The sequence below is a fragment of the Kogia breviceps genome, chromosome 15 (genome assembly GCF_026419965.1).
Source record: "Kogia breviceps isolate mKogBre1 chromosome 15, mKogBre1 haplotype 1, whole genome shotgun sequence".
NCBI lineage: Eukaryota > Metazoa > Chordata > Mammalia > Artiodactyla > Physeteridae > Kogia > Kogia breviceps.
This window is the reverse complement of record NC_081324.1, coordinates 12,011,393-12,032,790: the sequence shown is the minus strand read 5'-3', so window position 1 is coordinate 12,032,790 and position 21,398 is coordinate 12,011,393. Positions and strand designations below refer to the sequence as shown.

Genomic DNA, 21,398 nt, shown 5'->3' with positions numbered 1-21,398 from the left:
TTATCCACCCTTGATCTTAATCATTAAATGGGATTCTCAAATCACATTCTTACTATAAGAGGATTGGCCACAGTGAAGCTTCCTGTCGGTTTCTTAACATCATGACGTAGTGTTAGATTTCAGTATACAGCTGACCCTTGAACAACGTGGAGGTCAGGGGCGCCGACTGCCCGCGCAATCGAAATTCCACGTACAACTTTCCAGGAGGCCCTCCGTACCCACAGAGCTGCATCCACGGACTCAACCAACCTCAGATCATGAGGTACTATAGTCTTTATTGAAAGAAATCCACAAATAAGTGGGCCTGCGCAGTTCAAACTTGTGATGTTCAAGGTCAACTGTATATAGAAACAGAAAGAATTTTACCTTGAAGTGCACGATTTTGGAAAGATACGTGCAATGCTCTCTAAGCATCCCCATGTGACAGCAATGCAGAAGTCCACTTCACGCAGCTGAGGAGGAAGCTTATACGCATCTGACAAGTGCTTATTTTATGCTAATCCGAACCACACCCTCCTTCCACAAGATGTTCTATTCAAAACACACTCACATTCATCAATATTTCTTCAGGATATTAAAATATAAGTACCAGGAAAGCCAAATGCAACTTTTAGTTTCTCTTTTTTACAAACAAGGAAACTGAGATCAAGTTAAATGAATTTTTCTAAAAACTGAGAGCTACACAGTAGCTCTTTCTTCAAACATGCTAGTTTTATTAGTCAGTCATAAAGGACAGATCTTTTTGTTAAAGGGGGATCTTTAGAAACGTTAAAGAACAACAACAACGAAAAGTTAAAGAATAAAATATCTTACAAATACTCACACAGTATTAGGCCAGTAAAGGCACACCTCATTTTATTATGCTTTGCTTTACTGCACTTTACAGATATTGCATTTTTTACAAGTTGAAGGTCTGTGACAACCGTGCACTGAGCAAGTCTATTGGCAACATTTTTCCAACAGCCATTTGCCCATTTCGTGTTTCTAAGACACATTTTGGTAATTCTCCCAATATTGCAAACTTTTTCACCATTATTATATTTGTTACAGTGATCTGAGATCAGTGATCTTTGCTGTTATTACTAAGACTCACTAAAGACTCAGATGATGGTTAACGTTTTTTAGCAATAAAGTATTTTTTAATTAAGGAATGAATGGACATTGTTTCTTTAGACATAATGCTATGCACTCTTAACGGACCACAGTACCGTGTAAACATGGCTTTTATATGCGCTGGGAAACCAAACAATTCATGTGACTCGCTTTACTGCGATATTCACTTTATTGCATCCGGAACCGAACCCACAAAATCTCTGACGTATGCCTGTAATGCTGCGAAGATGTTAGTAGTGTATGTACTATGTATTAAGGTTTTACGCAATGAAAAGCATGTTAACTGCAAAGTTCAGGGGTTGCGTCAATTCTCCTTCACTAATGCCAGATCTGCAAATCTCTAATTTAATACAACGACACGTGTAAGGAAGTTACAAACTACAGGGGCACATATATTGCTGGGCTGACTGAAGACAGCTCTTACCTCCATCTGCAGAGCTTCTGCCAATCCCCTGATGGCGAACTTGGACGGACAGTAGGCTGTGAAACCAAATAAGCCCAACTGCCCCGCCTGGGAGGACACAAAGACAATCCTGCCCACGCGGCGCTCCTTCATGGTGGCGATCACAGCTCGGCTGGGGTACACGCTGCCCAGGTAGTTGACGCTCATTAATCTCTGCGGGGGACAAAGAGGCCGCGAGAATTAAGCAAGGTCAGTGCCCCAAGGCTGCATCCCACGGGCTTCCTGCCTTCTCACCAAGTCTGAGCTCCTCAGTGGAGCCCAGGTGAGTGGGAGCTCAGCTGATCTGCTGAACGAATGAAGGCCTAATGACCTGTAAGTGACCGTGACACACGGGACCTACCACTGGGAGCCTATTTCAATCTAGCCTTACATTCTCACAACGACAGCACTGGTCAAAATTAGTCTTCTCCTTATAAAAAGTACACTGCATGTTGCCGGTAGTACTTACCGAGAAACGGTTTTGAGGAAAGAGCTTCTGAGTATTTCCAGCCCTATCAGTTCTAAGTGACAGAAAGACTCCAAAGAGACGAGGACCGGGGTTGACAGCAGAGACTGTGGTGGAAGGCCCGGGCTCTACCCTTTACTGCCTATTTCATGATGAGCAGAAAAGTCAGACACTCTTACTTATTTCCTCAGTGAAAACAGGGTTAATATGGGTGTGAACTCACAGGCCTGCAGCAAGGATTGAAAGAGGAAACACAAGGCAAGCGCCTGCACAGCCCCTGACCTGAAGCAATTAATAAATGTCGGCTCTTATATTATGATGGGTAAGAGCTCACAGAGGCACCAAGATCTACTTTCCCCTCATCCTGGGAACTCTTATTAAAAACCTTACATTTTTAACCTGAAAGTCTCAGGATACTGCATTACAATGTTTCTATATTAAAAGTCTTGTAAAAATACTAGATCTATCACCATGTGAAACCAAACACTTCATTGGGAAACTGTAAGTCCATCATGAAATGTTAACTCAACAGCATTAAGTAACTTTTAGAAACAATGACCAGAAACACCAGCAGGCCAGGGGGAAATACTTAGTTTAAAAAAGGCAGAGGGCAGACGGTATTTACACCGTGACTGCAGCTATTTTGAATATTAAATAAAAGTACATGTGCACAGGTAGAAAAGCAAAGAAATGTAGAAAATTGTAAGTGACTATGTTAGGATTCTGGGATTCCCATTTTGTTCCCCCCAAATGTCTTTTAATATCATTATACTGGTTTGACAAAAAAAGAAGGCATACTGAACCCATGTGTAAACCTTAGCTCCCTTCGGAGACCCCACTAAAATCTCAATAGAGATTTTTTTTTCAAGGCGAGAATCCACATGAGCAAAGAAAACAGCAGCAATGACATTTTGGAAGTTGAAACGAATGACGAGTGAGAACTAACCTGGCAGAAAGCTGAATGCAAGGTGAGGAGCAGGTAAACTAAAAAGCAAGATGAAACCACAGAAGCCCCAAAAGGCTCAAGCAGCACCAAGTACCTCTGGGGGCAGGAGGGCAGGCGTGGGGCTGGAGGACAGGAATGTGGCTAAGAGTCTGTTTAAAAAAGTCAGATAGGGCTTCCCCGGGAGCAGTGGTTGAGAGTCCGCCTGCCGATGCAGGGGATGCGAGTTCGTGTCCCGGTCCGGGAGGATCCCACGTGCCGCGGAGCGGCTGGGCCCATGAGCCATGGCCGCTGAGCCTGCGCGTCCGGAGCCTGCGCTCCGCAACGGGAGAGGCCACAGCAGCAGTGAGAGGCTCGCGTACCGCAAAAAAAAAAAAAAGTCAGATAGACAAAACCACCCACCGCCATAATCAGAGATTTCAGTACCCCACTTTCAATAACTGACAGAACAAGCAGACACAAATCAGTCAGGAGACAGAAGACCTGAACAGTGTTATCAGCCAACTGGACCTAATCGACACTGATCGAACACTCCACCCAAAACAGCACAATGCCATCAACCCTCGGTATCCACGGACGATTGGTTTCAGGACCCCCCCAGATACCAAAATCTGCAAATGCTCAAGTCCCTCATATAAAATGGCACGGTACAGTCAGCTGTCTGTATCCTCGGATATGGGGGGCTGACCCTATATATTCTTTTCAAGTGCACATGGAATGGCTATAAGATAAACTATATTCTGGGCTATAAAGCAAGTCTCAGTAAATTCAAAAGGATTCAACTCATACAAAGTATGTTTGCTGACCACAATGGAATTCAACTGGAAATCAAAAAGAGAAAGATTTCTGGAAAATCCCCCAAATATTTAAAAACTAAGTAACACACTTCTCAATAACCCAAGGGTCAAAGTGAAAATGGAAAGGGAAATTATACAATATTTTTAACTGAATGAAAATGAAAATACAACTTATCAAAATTTGTAGGATGCTGCTAACGCAGAACTTAGGTGGAAATCCGTAGCACTATCTGTGTTAGAAAAGGGAAAAAGCCTTAAATGATGACCTCAGCTTCTGCCTAAAGAAACTATAGAAAGAAGAGCAACGTAAAACAAAAGTAAGCAGAAAAAAAAGAAATAATAAAAATAAAAGGAAATAAATGAAATAGAAAACAGGAAAAAAAACCCAGAAAAATCAATAAAGCCAAAAGCTGGTTGTTGAGAAGATCAACAAAATTGATAAATCTGTAGTCATACTGGTCAGGAAAGAGAAAGAACACAAATTATCAATATCAAAAATGAGAGAGGTGACCACTACAAACTCTACGGATGTTAAAATAATAATAAGAGAATGTGATGAATAACTTTTGTCAATAAATTCAACGACGTAGATGAAATGGACAAATTCCTTAAAAGAGACAAGCTACCAAAGGTCACTGCAAAAGAAACAGTTAAGAAGATATAGATGTAGCCCAACATCTGTTAAAGAAACTAAAGTTAGAAACCTTCCCACAAAGGAAACCTCAGTCTTCACTGAATTCTACCAAATCTTTAAAAAAGAATAAATCAATTCTACACAAATTCTTTCAGAGAATTGAAAAGGAGGGAATATTCCCCTACTCATGCTATGAGGCCACCTTGACCCTTATACAAAACCAGAAAATAACACTACAAAACACTACAGCTAATATCCCCCAAGAACAAAGAAAGGATAATAATAATCACAACCAAGCCGCGTTGATCCCAGGAATGCAAGGTTGGAAACATTTGGAAACTAATCAATGTAATTCACCGTATTAACAAACTAAAAAAGAAGAACTCTGTGATCATCCCAATAGATGCAGAAAAAACATCTGACAAAATTCAACATTCATTCCTTATAAAAACCCTCTGCAAACTAGGATAAACTACTAAACTTGATAAAGGGCATCTATCTACCAAAAACAAAAAACAGGGAGTTCCCTGGTGGCCTACTGGTTAGGATTCTGGGCTTTCACTGCTGTGGCCCTGGGTTCAACCCCTGGTCAGGGAACTGAGATCCTGTAAGCTGTGCAGTGCAGCCAAAAAAAAAAAAAAAGAATTAAAAAAGAGAAAATAACCAAACTAGAGCTAACATCATACTTAATAGTAAAAGACTGAGTGCTTTCTCCCTAAGGTCGAGAACCCGACAAGAATGTCTGTTTTCACCAACTTCTATTCAACACTGTACTGGAAGTTCCAGCCCATGGCATAAGGGGATCCAGATGGGAACGGAAGAAGTAACCCTTGCAGATGACACGACCTTGGATGTAGAAAGTCCGGTGAGCGCTAGAATTAATAGTTGAGTTCAGCAACACTGCACGATCAGTACACAAAAATCAATTGTATTTTTCTATATTAGCAATGAACACTCAGAAATTGAAATGAAAAAAAACATTTACACTAACGTCAAAAAAACTTGAAATACTGAAAAACAATGTGCAAGACCCATACACTGAAAATTACAAAACACTGCTGAGAGAGATTAAAGAAAACTTAAGCTAAATAAATGGAGATGTATATAATGTTATAAAGGGTGAGAAGACTCAACATTATTAAGATGTCAGTTCTCCCCAAATGGATCTACAGCAGCAGTTTAATCCCAATCAAAAACAACTCTCACTGATATCTAAAAAAAAAAAGTTAAGACCCCCGGCAATGAGTCGTGACAGCACAAACTATTGTGTACCTGTGATTTACATGCATGTGAACTTCAGTAAAATTAAAACGAAAAAAAACTCCAAACCAACCAAAGAACATAATTGAGATAGAATTCATCTTAAAGAAAAAGGAACTCTTATCTTCAGAAAATGCATCTAACGTGGTAGTGTGTGTTCTAACAGGGCGTGTCGGTGATAAGCCCACACCTGGACTTGACCAGAACAAGGCAAGTGAGCAGACCGAGGTGGGAGACGGCAGAGGGGCGCGTGACGGCCTGCGAAGGGGACGCCCTCTGCAGCGCGGTGGCCTCCTGCCTCCTCTCAGGGCAGCCAGGGGCGATGGCCAGAGACGGCGGGGCCCACAGCAAACAATCCCTGGAACGAGGCCCTGTCACTGGAATAGAGCAACAGGTGTGGGGTTAACTAGCCTTCCTCTTTAAAGCCCAGTCCTTTCAGAGGTGAGGCCAATTCCAACATCCTCTGTCAGCTGCTTAAGCCCCTGCACCGTGCGGACCTCTCTTCTCCCCGCCCTCTCTCCACGGTGCCCCTCCATCCACATCCCAACGTCACCAACCCTTGTCTTAATCACCCTGACAGTCCTAAAAGTCTCCTGACACAGCAGGCAGAAAAGAGCCTCTAAAAGCTGCGATGCAGATCTCACTACTCCCTAGCCTGGCTTAAACCCCTTCAGAGGTTTCACCTGAAATCTAAAGCGGCCCCATCCCCCATGCCCAGGGCTCGGGCAGCTCTGGCCTCCTGGCCTCCTAGTCAAGCTCCTGGAGTTTGCCCGACTCTTTCCACCTCGGGGCCCCTGCAGCCACTGGCTCTCCGGACTGGATCTCCTTCTTGGTGTCCCTGCACCTGCCCTTCGGGTCACCCTCCACACTGTGTAAGAGAGCCTCCTCTTTTCCTTTCCTGTTTCCTTTCCCCCGAGGACCAATACTCAGTGCATCTGTAATCACACTGCTGCCCCACTGGATCCCGCCTGGTCCGTCCCACCTTAGCCGGGCCAAGGCTTTTTTCTCTTGCTCACCACAGCATCCCTGGGCCCTAGAATGACACTCGATTCACCAGAGGCTTTCTCGAATATTTGTGGGTTGAATGAATAAAAGATGAAGGACAGGGCTTCCCTGGTGGCGCGGCGGTTGAGAATCCGCCTGCCGATGCAGGGGACGCGGGTTCGTGCCCCGGTCCGGGAAGATCCCACGTGCCGCGGAGCGGCTGGGCCCGTGAGCCGTGGCCGCTGCGCCTGCGCGTCCGGAGCCTGTGCTCCGCAGCGGGAGAGGCCACAACAGTGCGAGGCCCGCGTACCGGAAAAAAAAAAAAAAAAGACGAAGGACATTAATATTTACACACAGCTACCCTGGGCTGAGCATTATGCACCCAGTTATGCTACTTCATCCTCGTAGCCCTGGGAGCCGTACGTCCCATTCACAGAGATGGAGGCTGAGGATGGAGGAAAACCTGAGGTCAGAAGGAAAAAGAACGGTTTGCCTGAGATCACAGTTAGTAAATGGTTAGACTTGAAACCAGTTGTGCTAAGATTTAAAACTGGTTTAGCCTGATGCCAAAGGCCAGCTTTTTTCCTACTGTCCCATGCCGCTGGGGACAGAACAACAAATAGTCTGTGTGCGTGGGTACTGGTGTGGGTGGGAAAATCCACTGTTTTTCTAAACGAAAGCGAGAGAGAATGAGAGGCAGACAGACAGAAGGAAGGAGATAGTGTGATGGAGACTTGAAGGTTGAGAATGAAGTGAGTTTTTTAAACAAGATTAGATTTGTGCTTTTTTCAAATATTTCAGCATGCTTCATATTCTATACATGTATTTCACTTCTTCCTTCATCTCACCTGCTTCACGTTTTCTCCTTGTCATTGATACTCACACACAGTCACCTGGTCTTTTCTTCTTTTTTTTTGGCCATACAGAGTGGCATGCAGGATCTTAGTTCCCAGACCAGGGATCAAACCCGCACCCCCTGCAGTGGAAGCGCGGAGTCTTAACTACTGGATGGCCAGGGAAGTCCCACACAGTCACCTGGTCTTATACTCTTAGTTCCTTCTATTCTTCTCAGTTATAAATCCCCACAAATCATTCACTCCATTACCTTCGGACTTCCATCAGACACACAGATGGAAACAATCCCCCCCCCCCCCCGTCCCTGGACACACCTCGCTTCCTGAGGTCTTAGCTTTACAACTATGCATTTATTTATTACAGCCACATAACTACTTACACCTCGATCCTCTCTGACCTCCCCAGCCGGTCAAGGTGAGTCTGCTGATTCTCCCTTTATATCATCTTTCACACACACACACACACGCATGCACACATACTCCTCTTTCACTGGCCACCTCTGAAGTCTTTCCCCTCATCATTTCATACCTAGACTACAACTATTTCCCCCAACTGATTTTTTACACAGCTGTTGAGATAATCTTCAAAATCTCCCTGTCAATACGTAGAGATAAAGGCATACAGGTCAAGACAACTATCTTTTATGCCGAGTTGATAAACGAGCCTTAAGACACTAGAGTCCTCGCTAAGGCACTGCCCTGCTTCCATCTCCATCTGGACTCGCCTAGCTCGTCTAATCACAGAGTTTACGGTGCTTTCCCACAGTCTGCCAGAAGCAAGATGTCTAAACTGCTGCTCTTGGAGTCTCCTCTTCCATAAAAGGGGGATGCATTGTAACTTCACAGAGCAAATCATTCAACACCCACGGCCACCAGGAGGGCTCTAGAGACCAGTAAGAAAGGGATGGTGGATGCAACGTCAACAGAAGAGAAGCATGTTTTGCACCGAAGAAAGACTTCACATCTGATGTGCGTTTCTTTGGCTGACCTTTTAAAAAACATAAATATGAATATGACGCATTATCTTTGTCTCCTGGTTTCAAAACTCTACAGTCTGCTCTTCACCTTTTTGGGGTTTTCACTGTTAAAAACCTGATACTTGACAAGAAAATCCAGCCTCTCTTGGAGTACAAAGAGCTCTCTTGGTGATATATGACCTCAGTGAATCAATGCAGTAATCTGTGTCAGGTTGGAGGTTTCATTCCCATTTTACAGCTGAGGAAACCAAGGTCCAGAGCCTTGTCTGAACTTCTAAGGCTCGATGGTCATTGTGACTAAAATCTTGTCCATCCTCTAGTTTTCTAAAGCTTCTGTTAAATCTGAACGCAGTTCACCTATTTCATTCATCAAGCCTTTAGCCAGGAATGAGTCCTCCCTTTTAGAGCATGGGCTATACATACCCCAATGAGGAAAAAACAAATTTTTACTTACTTCAAAAGTACTAACTTCAAGATCTTCAAATTTTCCTGCAAGTGACATTCCTGCACAGTTTACAAGCATGTCCACTGGGCCCAGTTTCTCCTGTGCCTGGAAAAATTTATCAGGGCATTAAGAAAGAGAAAAAAAGAATCTCTTAGTAGCCAATCAATACCAATAAATAAAACCTATAAAACTATTAAATCTACAAAGAAGATATGTCAACTCCAAGCCACACACCAAAACGGCAAACCAATCGAAAGGCCGAGCGGATTAATTCCAGTTAACCCAACCTCTTACTTGTTTTATGACATTCTCTACTTGGCTATAGTCTTGAGACACATCAACTGATATACAAAGCACCACCTGTGAGAAAGAGAAAAAAATAATCAAAGCTATGCAGGGGTCTGAAACCACCTTTAAAAGAACTTTTTTTTTAAATTAAAGGCAATTTTTTTCCAAGAGATAAGGAGTCCAGTTTTGGAGGTACAGATTGCAGTAGGTGGAATAAAGAGATAAGTCAACAGGATCTACTCCCAGAAGCCTCCTTAGTCCCCCCGGGCTGGGAGGCTTAGCTGCTGGCATCATCTTACTAGGCCAAGGGCAGATCTGGGCCTGTGGGAGCCGAGGGGGAACCAAGTCACATTTGGTTCACTCTGAGGTTTGCTTGGGGTCCCTGACTCTGGACTGACCTGCCATTTACAGATTTGCTAGATGCGGGGTCACCACGCTGAGTCCAAGCCCACCTAGTACAAAGCTGGCCATGTTTAGGGGTGCACAGCACAGAGGGATGGTGGGAAAAGCTCAGCCATTTAGTCTTTGAAAAGGAAGGGAGGGAGGGAGGGAGGGAGGGAAGGGAAAAGGGGGAAAAAGCATGTATCTCGGCGCTTACTTTGTTTGGGAAATGTATGTATTTATTTATCTATCTATCTCTTTATTTATTTATTGGGCTGCGCTGGGTCTCAGTTGCGGCACGCGGGATCTTTTTTAGTCGCGGCGTGCATGCGGGATCTAGTTCCCTCACCAGGGATTGAACCCGGGCCCCCTGCCATGGGAGTGTGGAGTCTTAGCCACTGGACCGCCAGGGGAGTCCCTCGGTGCTTACTTTGATAGAAATTTACGAAATAGAAATTAAGAACACTAATGAGGACAGTGAGCTACTGTTGTAACTTTCCTTCTCAGACAATGTTTTCAAATCAGAGCTTAGGCCTCTGACATAGGAAATGTTCTATGTTCCCAGGGAGGTCACTGAGAGAAGCAGAAGGGTGTCTGCAGTTTCTCAGCCTTTCCATGGTTTCCTCCCTGTTGAGACTGGCCGCCAAGCTAAGAGGAGGACAGAGTGTGTGTGTGTGTGTCCGGAAGGACACACACACCCACGATATGCACCCAGGTGCAGTTGCAAGTCCAAGGCCGTGTAATGCGGTGGGAAGAACAGGCACGGCACTGGGGAAGCCGGGGTTCCAATCCTGTCCCTTCATTCACCAGCTGAGCGGAAACCGAGACGTTTGCAGTGGTCTCACCTGTAGAGTAACAGTGTCACAGGCTAGTGACGAGCAAGATCCCTTCCAGCTCTAAGAAGCCACGATGTGAGAAGTGAGGCCAAAGGGTTGGAGAAAAAGAGCCCCGTTGCCTCAGGACTGATACATCAGGCAGGAAGTTGTATTTAATGCAAGAAGGAACCCCATCCTAAGGGTCTAAATTCCTGTGAAAAGGAAACAAGCCCCTTTGCAAACGTAACCTGGAATATTCCAGACTAGCGGGCTTGTCCTTGAATTGTATCCCATCATCATACAGAAGACATTTTTTAAAAAAGAGAGTAGGAATCACACAATTAATTTTAAACATGCCTTTTCATACAGTATTAGATCATTTACTGTGAATAAAACCTATACCACAGGTCAGTGACATTTCAAAAAAAATGTTTACAATCTACCAGGAAAAAGAATGCCCCCAGGGCACTGCTTTTGCTAAGAGGAGTAACAAGCCAGCTCTGGGCCCAGTGGCAGGATCAGGCTCCCACCTGCCCAGCCCAGCTCCGATGATCTTCGCCTTCCTTGATGTGCAGGTCAAGAACTTTCCACATGACCTGAAGCCTTCTGATAGATGAAGGAGTGGGAATAATGAGGAAGAAGCCCAGAGCAGAGATGGTGCTAGCAGCAGGCGTGACTGGCCTTCAGCCAGGACATTTCAGATCTGTGGTTTTGGAGGATGTTTCATTCTCTATCAGAAGTCACAGGGATATTGAAAAAAACAAAAGACTGGGGAAATTTGCTGAGCTGGCAGCTTTCCAATGTTTGTGGGCTTCAGAGAAGGAGATACAGGCAGAGGCACTACAGAAAAACTCACATACGTGCACAAAGAGAGGCGGATGAGGATTTTTATGTGCAGCACAGAATGCAAAAGAAAAAAAAATACAAATAGCCAACAAGAGACAACAGATTAAATAAACTCTGGGGTACTCAATATTATGCCACAGCAGTTTTAAAAGATGAGGCTGACTTATTTATATTGACATGCAAAGTTCTCTAATATATTCTTGTGAGAAGAAAAGAGGCAATTAAAACTACAGTGAAACACCATTTAAAACTCATCAGAAAGGCAAAAATTAGAAAGTCTGCCAATACCAAGTGTTGGCAAAGAGTCAACGACCACTGCTGGTGACAGTGTAAACACTTTGGTGATGCATATGCTCAACTCAGCAATTCCATTTCTAGGTCTATTCTATTCTTGCACTAGTGCACAGAGATAAACTTTAGTAATAGCAAGAAACAAAGCAAACTAACAAAAAAGCTGGAAACAACCTAAGTATCCACCAACAGTAGAACTGATGAATGGAAGGTAGTCTATACATACAAGAAAACACTAGAGAGCAGGAAAAAAAAAAAAAAGAATGAACCACTACTTTATGCAGCAACAGAGAGGAATCTGAACAATACTTTCAGGTGAAGAAATAAAGTTGCATGAGAGTACACAAAGAATGATGTCACATAAACCTAGAGAGAGAAAGTAGGTTAGTGATTGCCTAGGGCTAGGAGGGGGTTGGGAGAGAACAAGGAGGGACTGTTAATGAATATGGACTTTCTTTATGGGATGATGAAAGTATTCTACAATTGATTCTGGTGATAACTGTGCAACTTTGTGGATAAGCTAAAAACCACTGAACTGTACACCTTAAATCAGTGAATTTTATGGTATGTGAATTATATCTCAATAAAGCTATCAAAATAAGAATGATGCCATAAAGTTCAAAAAGAAGCAGAAGTAAACAATACTCTTCTTAGTGTCACATGCATTTATGGTCAAATTGTTTTTAAAAAGCAATGGAAGATGGGCTTCCCTGGTGGCGCAGTGGTTGAGAATCCGCCTGCCGATGCAGGGAACACGGGTTCGTGCCCCGGTCCGGGAAGATCCCACATGCCACGGAGCGGCTGGGCCCGTGAGCCATGGCCGCTGAGCCTGCGCGTCCGGAGCCTGTGCTTCGCAACGGGAGAGGCCACAACAGTGAGAGGCCCGCATATCACAAAAAAAAAAAAAAAAAAAAAAAAAAAAAGCAATGGAAGAAGTAACACAAAAATCAAGTTGGGGGTTGCCTCGAGGAATGAGACAGGAAGATGAGGCTGATGAGGGAACAGAGGAGCCTTCAGGAGCCCTGGTAAATGCCATTTCTTAAGCTGGTGATGAGGGTGTGGCTATCAATTTATTATTATGTTTTATACTAAAATACATATTGTATATATATACATACCATTTTATTCACCAAAAAATTCCACAACCAAAAAAAAATTTTAATACCTCCTTCCCCTTAAGTTAATTTAAATAAATAATTGAAACGAAAAAATTTTCTAGGAAAGCATTCTATTATTTGATCATTTGTGTGTTAGAGTCTATACATTGTTTTTGGTAATAACGTGAAATCCTAGACAATTCAAATAATTTCATCTTTTTAAAGACAGCCTAATACGTATCTTAATTAGGAAACGCTTACGTGCTTTCAATGAACTATTCACAGTTGAAGTACCTCTTCTTTTCCTCTGCACACCTGTGTTGATTAGTATAGAAAATGCGTCATGAGGACAGTGATTTTTACCTGTTTATCATTAATAGAGTGTTTTTCGATTTCTTTCTTTGCCTGCAACAGTTTGTCCTGAAAATAACAGAGAACAATTAGTTCTACTGATTGTCTATTTGTCCACTTGTCTGTTTAAAAGGAGAGAAAAAGTAATTCGTTGTATAAGGATTTATTAAATGCCAAAAAACACGCAGGACAGCACCCATGTTGCAGCCACACTGCAGCTATGGTGGACACATAGCTGTAAAGTAGGCTAAGCTATGGCTAAGTGAAAGCAAGTTTTAAAATTCATTGCAGAGAAAGAATAATAAAAATTAATGAACCTCAAAATCCCTATTATCAGTATTAATTGCTAAGGGTCACCCTATCAATTCTAATAAATGTTTTAATTTGACGTTTCTTAGATATGAAACAAGAACAACCATACTGATATGCAGTGCTTCCCAAACTTAAGGGTACATGTGATTCCATGTCAAGAATGCTTTCCTGGGCTTCCCTGGTGGCACAGTGGTTGAGAGTCCGCCTGCCGATGCAGGGGATGCGGGTTTGTGCCCCGGTCCGGGAAGATCCCACATGCTGCGGAGCGGATAAGCCTGTGAGCCGTGGCCGCTGAGCCTGCGCGTCCGGAGCCTGCGCTATGCAACCGGAGAGGCCACAACAGTGAGAGGCCCGCGTACCACCAAAAAAAAAAAAAAAAAAAAGAATGTGCCTATAATAAAATTATATTATTCTATTAATAAAGATGTACACCACCTGACTTTGCCAAAATCAGAATAGAAAATTACATTAGAAAATAAAAGACTTTCTCAGTGTCAGAAGGCTCATTCACCTCCAGCAATGCCAGGACCACAGAATGAGCTTCTGAGCACCTGAAATGCTGGCCTCCCCGCCTTGTTTTTCAGCGGCCTTTTGTCCAATATCAGCATTGTTTAAATCTCACAAAATGCCATTTTATCACAGTCGTGTTTTCAGTCATGGAAGGTGGTTTCAATGCCAAAGCAGATGCGTTGTTGGAGGGGTCAGAGGATAAATAAAAGGTAGCTAATTCTGCCTTTCTTCATTTTTAAAAGAAATGATGGACGCCCAAGCCTAATTCTGTGTCATTATTTACACATCTCCCCCGGGCCCTCCGTGACCTGCCATCGCCACTGGGCCCTGCTCAGCTTGCACCCCTACCCGGCAGCCACCACACTACCACCCTCCTTGTTCACAGGTGAAGCCAAAATCCCCAATCAATGATGCCCCCCTGGAACGCCCACTCTCTCCATCATCTCTCCCTCATTCCTTCATCCAACAAAGATGTCTGGAGCACCCACTGTGACCCAAGCAATTAGGCCAAGCACAGAACGACAGCACTGGGCAGGACAGCCGTGGTCCTTCCCCCACCCATAGAGCAAGGGGACTCCATGACTGCTCGTGGGAATACAGTGTCACTGCTCTGGGCTCTGGCAAGAATAACAGACACTTTAAAAGAAAAAAAAAGAGAGAAAGTAAAACAGACCTTGTGTTGACTCAGCACAGAAAGACACATGTTTTACTAAAGCGCTGGGGAAGAGTGAGATTCCCCTGCAGGGTCTGGGTTTCACTAGAGATGGAGATCATGTCATAAGCAAATTGTAGAGAAACACCTACACGGCATCCTTCAGGACTCAGGAACCAGCCCCACGGTGGCCGCTGTCGGCACCTCCGGGGAGGTGGCGGGCCCCTGGCTTCCTGTGGCCAGGTGTGCGCTTAACTAGGTTTTGGCCACTCCTAGATCTGCAGTGTCCATGATGTCGCCTAAGAGTTGCTGGCACTGAAAAAATATTTGTGGAACTAACCTAACTTCAGCCAAGAAGGCTTTGTCCCAAATACAAGAAATAGCCAGTGGCTCAGGAATCACACCTCCAACCACAGAATTGAGCGATTTCCCCACAGGCGTGAACACTGTGACAGTCACATAGCCTCTGCGACTAACGTAATGTTGAATTAGTGGGTGAATAGTAATGAACCTAGAAGACTTACCTCATTTCGTGCAACCAGAGTTATAAAAGCTCCTTGTTTATAGCACTCGATAGCAATGCACTTTCCGATGCCACTGGAGCCTCCTGTAACCTAAAAGCAGAAATTAAGAAATCTTAGCACTTGAAATTTCCCTTCTGTGAGAAGTTTATTTAAAATAACTATGATTGGGTTTCCCTGGTGGCGCAGTGGTTGAGAGTCCGCCTGCTGATGCAGGGGACGTGGGTTCGTGCCCCGGTCTGGGAGGATCCCACGTGCCGCGCGCGGAGCGGCTGGGCCAGTGAGCCATGGCCACTGAGCCTGCGCGTCCGGAGCCTGTGCTCCGCAAAGGGCGGGGCCACAAAAGTGAGAGGCCCGCGTACCGCAAAAATAAAATAAAATAACTATGATGGGCTCTAAAGCCCAACCTACAGGAACTAACTCTTCAGCTATTGTAGCATCTTCATCCCAGACCTAATGAATGGAGTACTGAGCTATCAATTGTACACCTATGATATTTTTCTGAGTTCACCGTGGCGGGGGGAGGAGGGGGACGAGAGGGGGAAGTGCCCTGTACATCTAGCTAATAAACAGTACATTAGTCTGATAATTCGAAAAGACACATGCACCCCCCTATGTTCACAGCAGCACTATTTACAATAGCCAAGACACGGAAACAACCTAAACATCCATGAATGGATGAAGATGTGATATGTATATACAATGGAATACTACTCAGCCATAAAAAAAAGAATGCCATTTGCAGCAACATGGATGGACGCAGAGATTATCATACTAAGTGAAGTAAGCCAGACAGAGGAAGACAAATATCATGATATCGCTATACATGGAATCTAAAATATGACACAAATGAATCTATCTATGAAACAGAAACAGACTCACAAACACAGAGGACAGACCTGTGGTTGCCAAGGGGGAGGGGGGTGGGGAGGAATGGATTGGGAGTTTGGGATTAGCAGGTGCAAACTATTATATACAGAATGAATAAACAAGAAGGCCTTACTGTATGGCACAGAGAACTATATTCAATATTCTGTGATAAACCATAATGGAAAAAAATATGAAAAATTTTGCTGTACAGCAGAAATTAACATCGTAAGTCAACTATACTTCAATAAAATAAATTAAAAAGTAAAAATAAAAGAAAAAAACACTAGTCTGCCTTTGAGTCCAAACCCAAATGAACCATTTCTTTACTACACATCTCCTATGCATGCATGACCAGCTCTACAGGAGATGAAAAAAATAATCACTTGCATATACTTATGATATTTTATTTATTTATTTTATTTATTTATTTTTTTTTGCGGTATGCGGGCCTCTCACTGTTGTGGCCTCTCCCACCGCGGGGCACAGGCTCCAGACGTGCAGGCCCAGCGGCCATGGCTCACGGGCCCAGCCGCTCCGCAGCACGTGGGATCCTCCCTGACCGGGGCACGAACCCACGTCCCCTGCATCGGCAGGCAGACTCTCAACCACTGCACCACCAGGGAAGCCCCTACTTATGATATTTTAAATGACTGCTTATTATAAAGTAATACATGATCACACGGAAATACTGAAAAGTAAAGCTTTTCTTCTTGCACTAGTCTAACCCTCACCATCTACAGCTCAGCCATACTGGCTGTCTTTTGGTTCTATGCTCTCTCCAACCACAGGGCCTTTGCACATTCTATTTTCCCTTCCAGGAATGCTCTCCTCCCCTCTTTTCATCTAACTGGCATCGATTCACCCCTTAAATCTCAGCTCTACCTCACTACCTCCGGAAAGCCTTCATGGACTGCCCTCTACCGCACCACAACCCACTTTTCAGCATTGCATCCTTTTTTTTTTTTTTTTTTTTTTTTTTTTTGCGGTATGCGGGCCTCTCACCTCTGTGGCCTCTTCCACCACAGAGCACAGGCTCCAGACGCGCAGGCCCAGTGGCCACGGCTCACGGGCCCAGCCGCCCCGCGGCACGCGGGATCCTCCCGGACCGGGGCACGAACCCGCGTCCCCTGCATCGGCAGGCGGACTCTCAACCACTGCGCCACCAGGGAAGCCCCATCCTTTTTTTTTTCTTTGCTTTACATCACTCCATAATCAAACAGCCATGCGTTTACTTGTGTGATTATTTGATTCACAACCATCTCTTCCATTACCAGCCCATAAACTCCATAAAAATACCAACTCTGTTTTGGTTCCCCGGTGTATTCCTAGCGCTTAGTACAGTGCCTGGCATATAGGAAGGACTCAATATATATTTTATTTAATAATATGAATGTAACATTATCTTTCTAGTCATTTTCCCTATACACATCATAGAATATGGGCCAGGGGAGTGGGGGGCCTGGAGTTGTCAGGTGAGGGGGGAAAGCAAGTGTAAAAGAGGCATCTGTCCTTACACGCTTTTGCATCCTACTCTAAAAAACATTATATTGTAATGTCTGAGGTTAAAAAACTAAAAGGCTTTACAATATTCCATTAAACAGCCATATCAAAACATATCTAACTATTTCCCTATTGTTAGACATTTAGATTATTTCGAATATTTTACTGTTAGATATAAATCATGCTGTAAAGAACATCTCTGACCAATCGATCTCATGATTTTAAAATCATCATGACACCCTCCTACACAATGTACCTATATCCATGGGACACCCCTACTTTCTCTTGAGCCTCAACTTCTCACTAATGAAGGGATTTCTTTGGGAAAATTAACCAATTATCTACTGGTTACTGTAAAAATATACCTGCTGCCCCAGCTAACAGTTGCCTCTGAGGACCTCTTTGCTATTGAAATTTTTCATGGGTAGTTTTGGCTTATTAATTTTCACCAGATATTCCAATTCCATAGCAATTAGCAAGATCCCTAAAAATGTCCTTGGCAGGTTCGTGATGTTGTTCCTGCTGCCTAGGGGTCCCTCCACTCAACCTGTCCCACACAGCTGAATTTCCAAATCCTACCTAACTTGCAGAGGCCAGTTCCAATGTCTCCTCCTCCAAGAATTTTTTCCGGATTCTGTCCCTCTGTTCTGTCCTTTGCCTGTCACTTTCTACCTCGTGCAGTTACTTCTGTACCTGCCTTATCTCCCTTGCCAGACTCTAAGTTCCCCGACAACAAGCACCAAGTCCAAGTTATCTCCCTCATTCCTAGCACAGCACTTGGCATAAGCAGTTGCTAAATAAATACTTGTCTACATTAATTTGCAAAAATGGTGTACGATGACATTTCCCTGAAAAAAATACAATGCCAAAAAAAACCTTGTAAGTAAAATTTCCCTATTTGTTATTCAAGGAATTGATAGAAGCTGAAGTGATGAGGTTATTGAGAAAATTTATATGCTCTAAAGTGCCATGCTAACTATTCTGATTATTGCTGACTTTTTTTCTAGACTGGAATAGGTAAGCGAGTTATGTAAAATTACTGCACAGCAAAGGACAGGGTTAACCTTATAAGATTTATCCATAAAAACAAGAATAAGGCTTCAACTTTTGGGTCAGGGTTCAGGGGAAACTGACCTTCTAGGCCAAGCCAGCTAATTCATAGAAGGTATCTAAGAATATACATAAGTCCATCTAGACTATGTTACTCTTGAATGGTATAAGAAAACATAAGAGATTTTCCTGATGGCTGAGAAAAATGGTAAATATGTATTGAGTTGCCCAGCCACTGGTAAATTGAGATGTGAGACCCTAAAGATAACAGTTTAATTCCTTTCTTTGTCACTCCCTCTTACTGTTCATTGCAAATATTGTCTTAAATGTTACTATCTCTTCATTCGCACCATATACCTCTTACCAAGGGCAAGAGAAGGGGTGCTTCGCTGCAAGGACAGCTGCTCCCACCTATCTCTCCAAAAGGGAGGGCTTGATTTTCTAGTTCTCACCAAGTCAATTAAACAGCTTTAAAAAAAACACACACAGCTGATTTAAATAAGTATATACTGTGTAAGACTTGCTGAATAGGTTTACCACTGTAATTAGGGAGATAACACTAGTTTATGAGAATTGCTCTAAAAACAAAACAAGTTATGACCTAAGCCTGCTCATGCTCCCCCATCAGAAAGACATTCTAAACACTGGCCCCTTTTCTAACACGACTGGGTCTAGTCGTAACAAATCTCAAGAAAACAAATTACACTTTCACTCTTTTTATGACATTAAAAAAGAAGACAGATGGTGACATCATGTGAATTATTCATGTCATCCTCACATTATTTATAGTGGCATATGAAAACGGGATGGTGAAAACAAGAAATTCTTCGGGATCTGCCCCAGGAGATGTGTTTATTATCTTATCTAAGGCTTGCAGAAGCACGATGGGGCTGGGAGGACCAGAGTCAACACCAGCTCGAAGTCCCTTATAAACACTGAATGAAATTTTTCATTACTGCTTTGACTTCACATTTTTACAAGTTATGCTCTGCAAACACCACTTCTGAAAAATCCAACTTTTAAAGCCACGCTTTTGAGGCAGAAAGAAGTCTTCTTGTGGATGTGAAACTTTCAGACTTTAGCATGATCGTAAAATTTTGCTCCTCTCTCCCTCTCTAATGAATTTACACTCACCTCCTCCTCTGTCTTCCACATCAGAAATAGCAGGAGTTGGAAAAACACTAATAGTTTTATGAGAGAAATTAAAGAAAATATATGTTCCCATTCACAACCTCTGTCCCGATTTAAAGCACACTAAAAGCAATGACCGTTCCATCCCACCCCAGTTCAGTGAAGAGGCTCGGATTTTGGCGGAGACACCCATATGTCACCTCCGGCACCAGGAGGATTTGCACTGCCAGCTTAGTAACTAATTTTGCTTATTCATAACCTCCCGCCTCAATGTCCCCGGGGCTGTGAGAAAATCAAGTTAAGAAAACGGACCAGAAAGCCACAGCAAAATGTGACGTGCTGGGCGCAGGTAAGAAGGCCTTCCCTCTGTTTAAGAAAGGTGCCCCACCTGCAGAAAAGGGATCCTTGAAGACACGAGCTTCTGGTAAGAAACAAACCAAATCCATCCACATCCCCTTCATTCCTAAAGCACTAACTAGCCAGGTCGTTCGGCTCATCCCTCTGACTCCAAAACGACGGCAGAGGATTGCACTGGGACAGCCGTCAGCCGACCCCAGGCTGAGCTCACAAGAAAGAGGCAGGCAGTGTAGACTGGAGAGAAGCGACCCAACACCGCTAGCCAGGACTGCCAGCCCACCGGGTTTACAGCAATCCCGCACCCCCCACCCCCGCACCCCAGGTGAGTCATTTCCTGGATTCCTTTGGCAACTGTCACTCGCACAGGCCACCTTCCAGTTCCCAGCTGCCTCGGCACATCCTGGAAGCTGGGACCCGGTTCCCCGCTGCCCGCCTCCTTGCGACCCCGCCGGGACCGCGCGCCTCGCCCGGCGTCGCCACCGACCGCGGTGTCCTTGGCAAAGTTTCTCAGCCTCTCTGTTCTTCAGTTGACTCATCGGGAAACCCGAGGACAAAAATATCCGGATCCCAGGGATGTCCCGGGGATTAACGAGCGCCTCCCGAGCCCCTGCAGTGCGGGGACCCAGCTCGCTGGCGCTGCCCGCGCCGCCCCGCTCTCCGGCGCCGGGAGGAGCCAGAGGCAGCGGAGGGCGGGTCCCCGAGGCCCTCCGAACAGACAGTGCCGCGGCGGAGGGCGGCAAGTGACCCTCCATTTGGAGAAGCGGACGCCGGCGGCCCGGCCTGAGTCGCGGACCGGCGGGCCAGGAGGCGGCGGCGCAGCAACAGGAGGCCACTCACCACCACATGCGCCCCGGGCAGGGCGAGGGGCTTGGGGCTGATGAGCGGAGACACCATGTAGAGCAGCAGCACGAACGCCACGAGGAAGGCGGCCGCCAGCAGCAACATCGCTCGGCCGAGGCCGGGGCCTGGGGCGGGCGGCGCAGGCACAGGCGCGCAGGGCTCTGCTGCGCCGGCGATCACGCGCGGCCGCGCACAGTGGAAGCCCGGTGTTTGGGTTCGCGGCGCGGGGCGGGGCGGCGGCCGGAGGGGAAGAGGCGGAGCCTGCGAAGGGCGCGACCGCGGGGGGCGGTGCTTCCAGGGGCGAGAGGGCCGCGGTCGCCGCCCGATTGAGCGGAGGGTCCTTTGGGGTCCCCGAGCTCCCAGCGTCGGGACGGGGTCCCGCACCCTCCGCCGGCAAGATGGGCTGCCTCGAGCGCGCAGCGGACGGGGCCCGGGCGGCGCCCCCCGGCGCGCCTCTGGGTGACGCTTGCGGCTGGTGGCGAGGGTGCTGCTTAGGACCGCGGAGAGCGGGCGCCGGGCCTTCCCGAGCCGCGCTCCCGGGGGCCGGGCCGCTCCGCGCCGTAGCTCCGGGTGCCGTCCGCCCGAGGCCGGAGGAGGCGGGTCGGAGCTTTCTAAGCCCCGGTTCCGGGATCTCGGCACCTCGTTAGTGTATGGAAGGCCGGGGATCGAGC

General features: G+C 45.4%; 1 protein-coding gene across 1 annotated transcript in view; it reads right to left on the bottom strand.

Moving 5' to 3' along the window:
• KDSR (3-ketodihydrosphingosine reductase) overlaps positions 1-21,266 on the bottom strand; it is a 37,469-nt gene extending 16,203 nt beyond the window's left edge. The window contains exons 1-6 of the mRNA XM_059041301.2: positions 20,725-21,266; positions 14,983-15,072; positions 12,997-13,053; positions 9,210-9,275; positions 8,925-9,020; positions 1,538-1,729 (exon numbers count right to left, since the gene is read on the bottom strand). Of these exons, the coding sequence (XP_058897284.1) occupies positions 1,538-1,729; positions 8,925-9,020; positions 9,210-9,275; positions 12,997-13,053; positions 14,983-15,072; positions 20,725-20,832 (609 nt within the window). The 5' untranslated portion in view covers positions 20,833-21,266. The remainder of the gene's footprint in view (positions 1-1,537; positions 1,730-8,924; positions 9,021-9,209; positions 9,276-12,996; positions 13,054-14,982; positions 15,073-20,724) is intronic.
• Between the last annotated feature and the right edge of the window lie 132 nt (positions 21,267-21,398).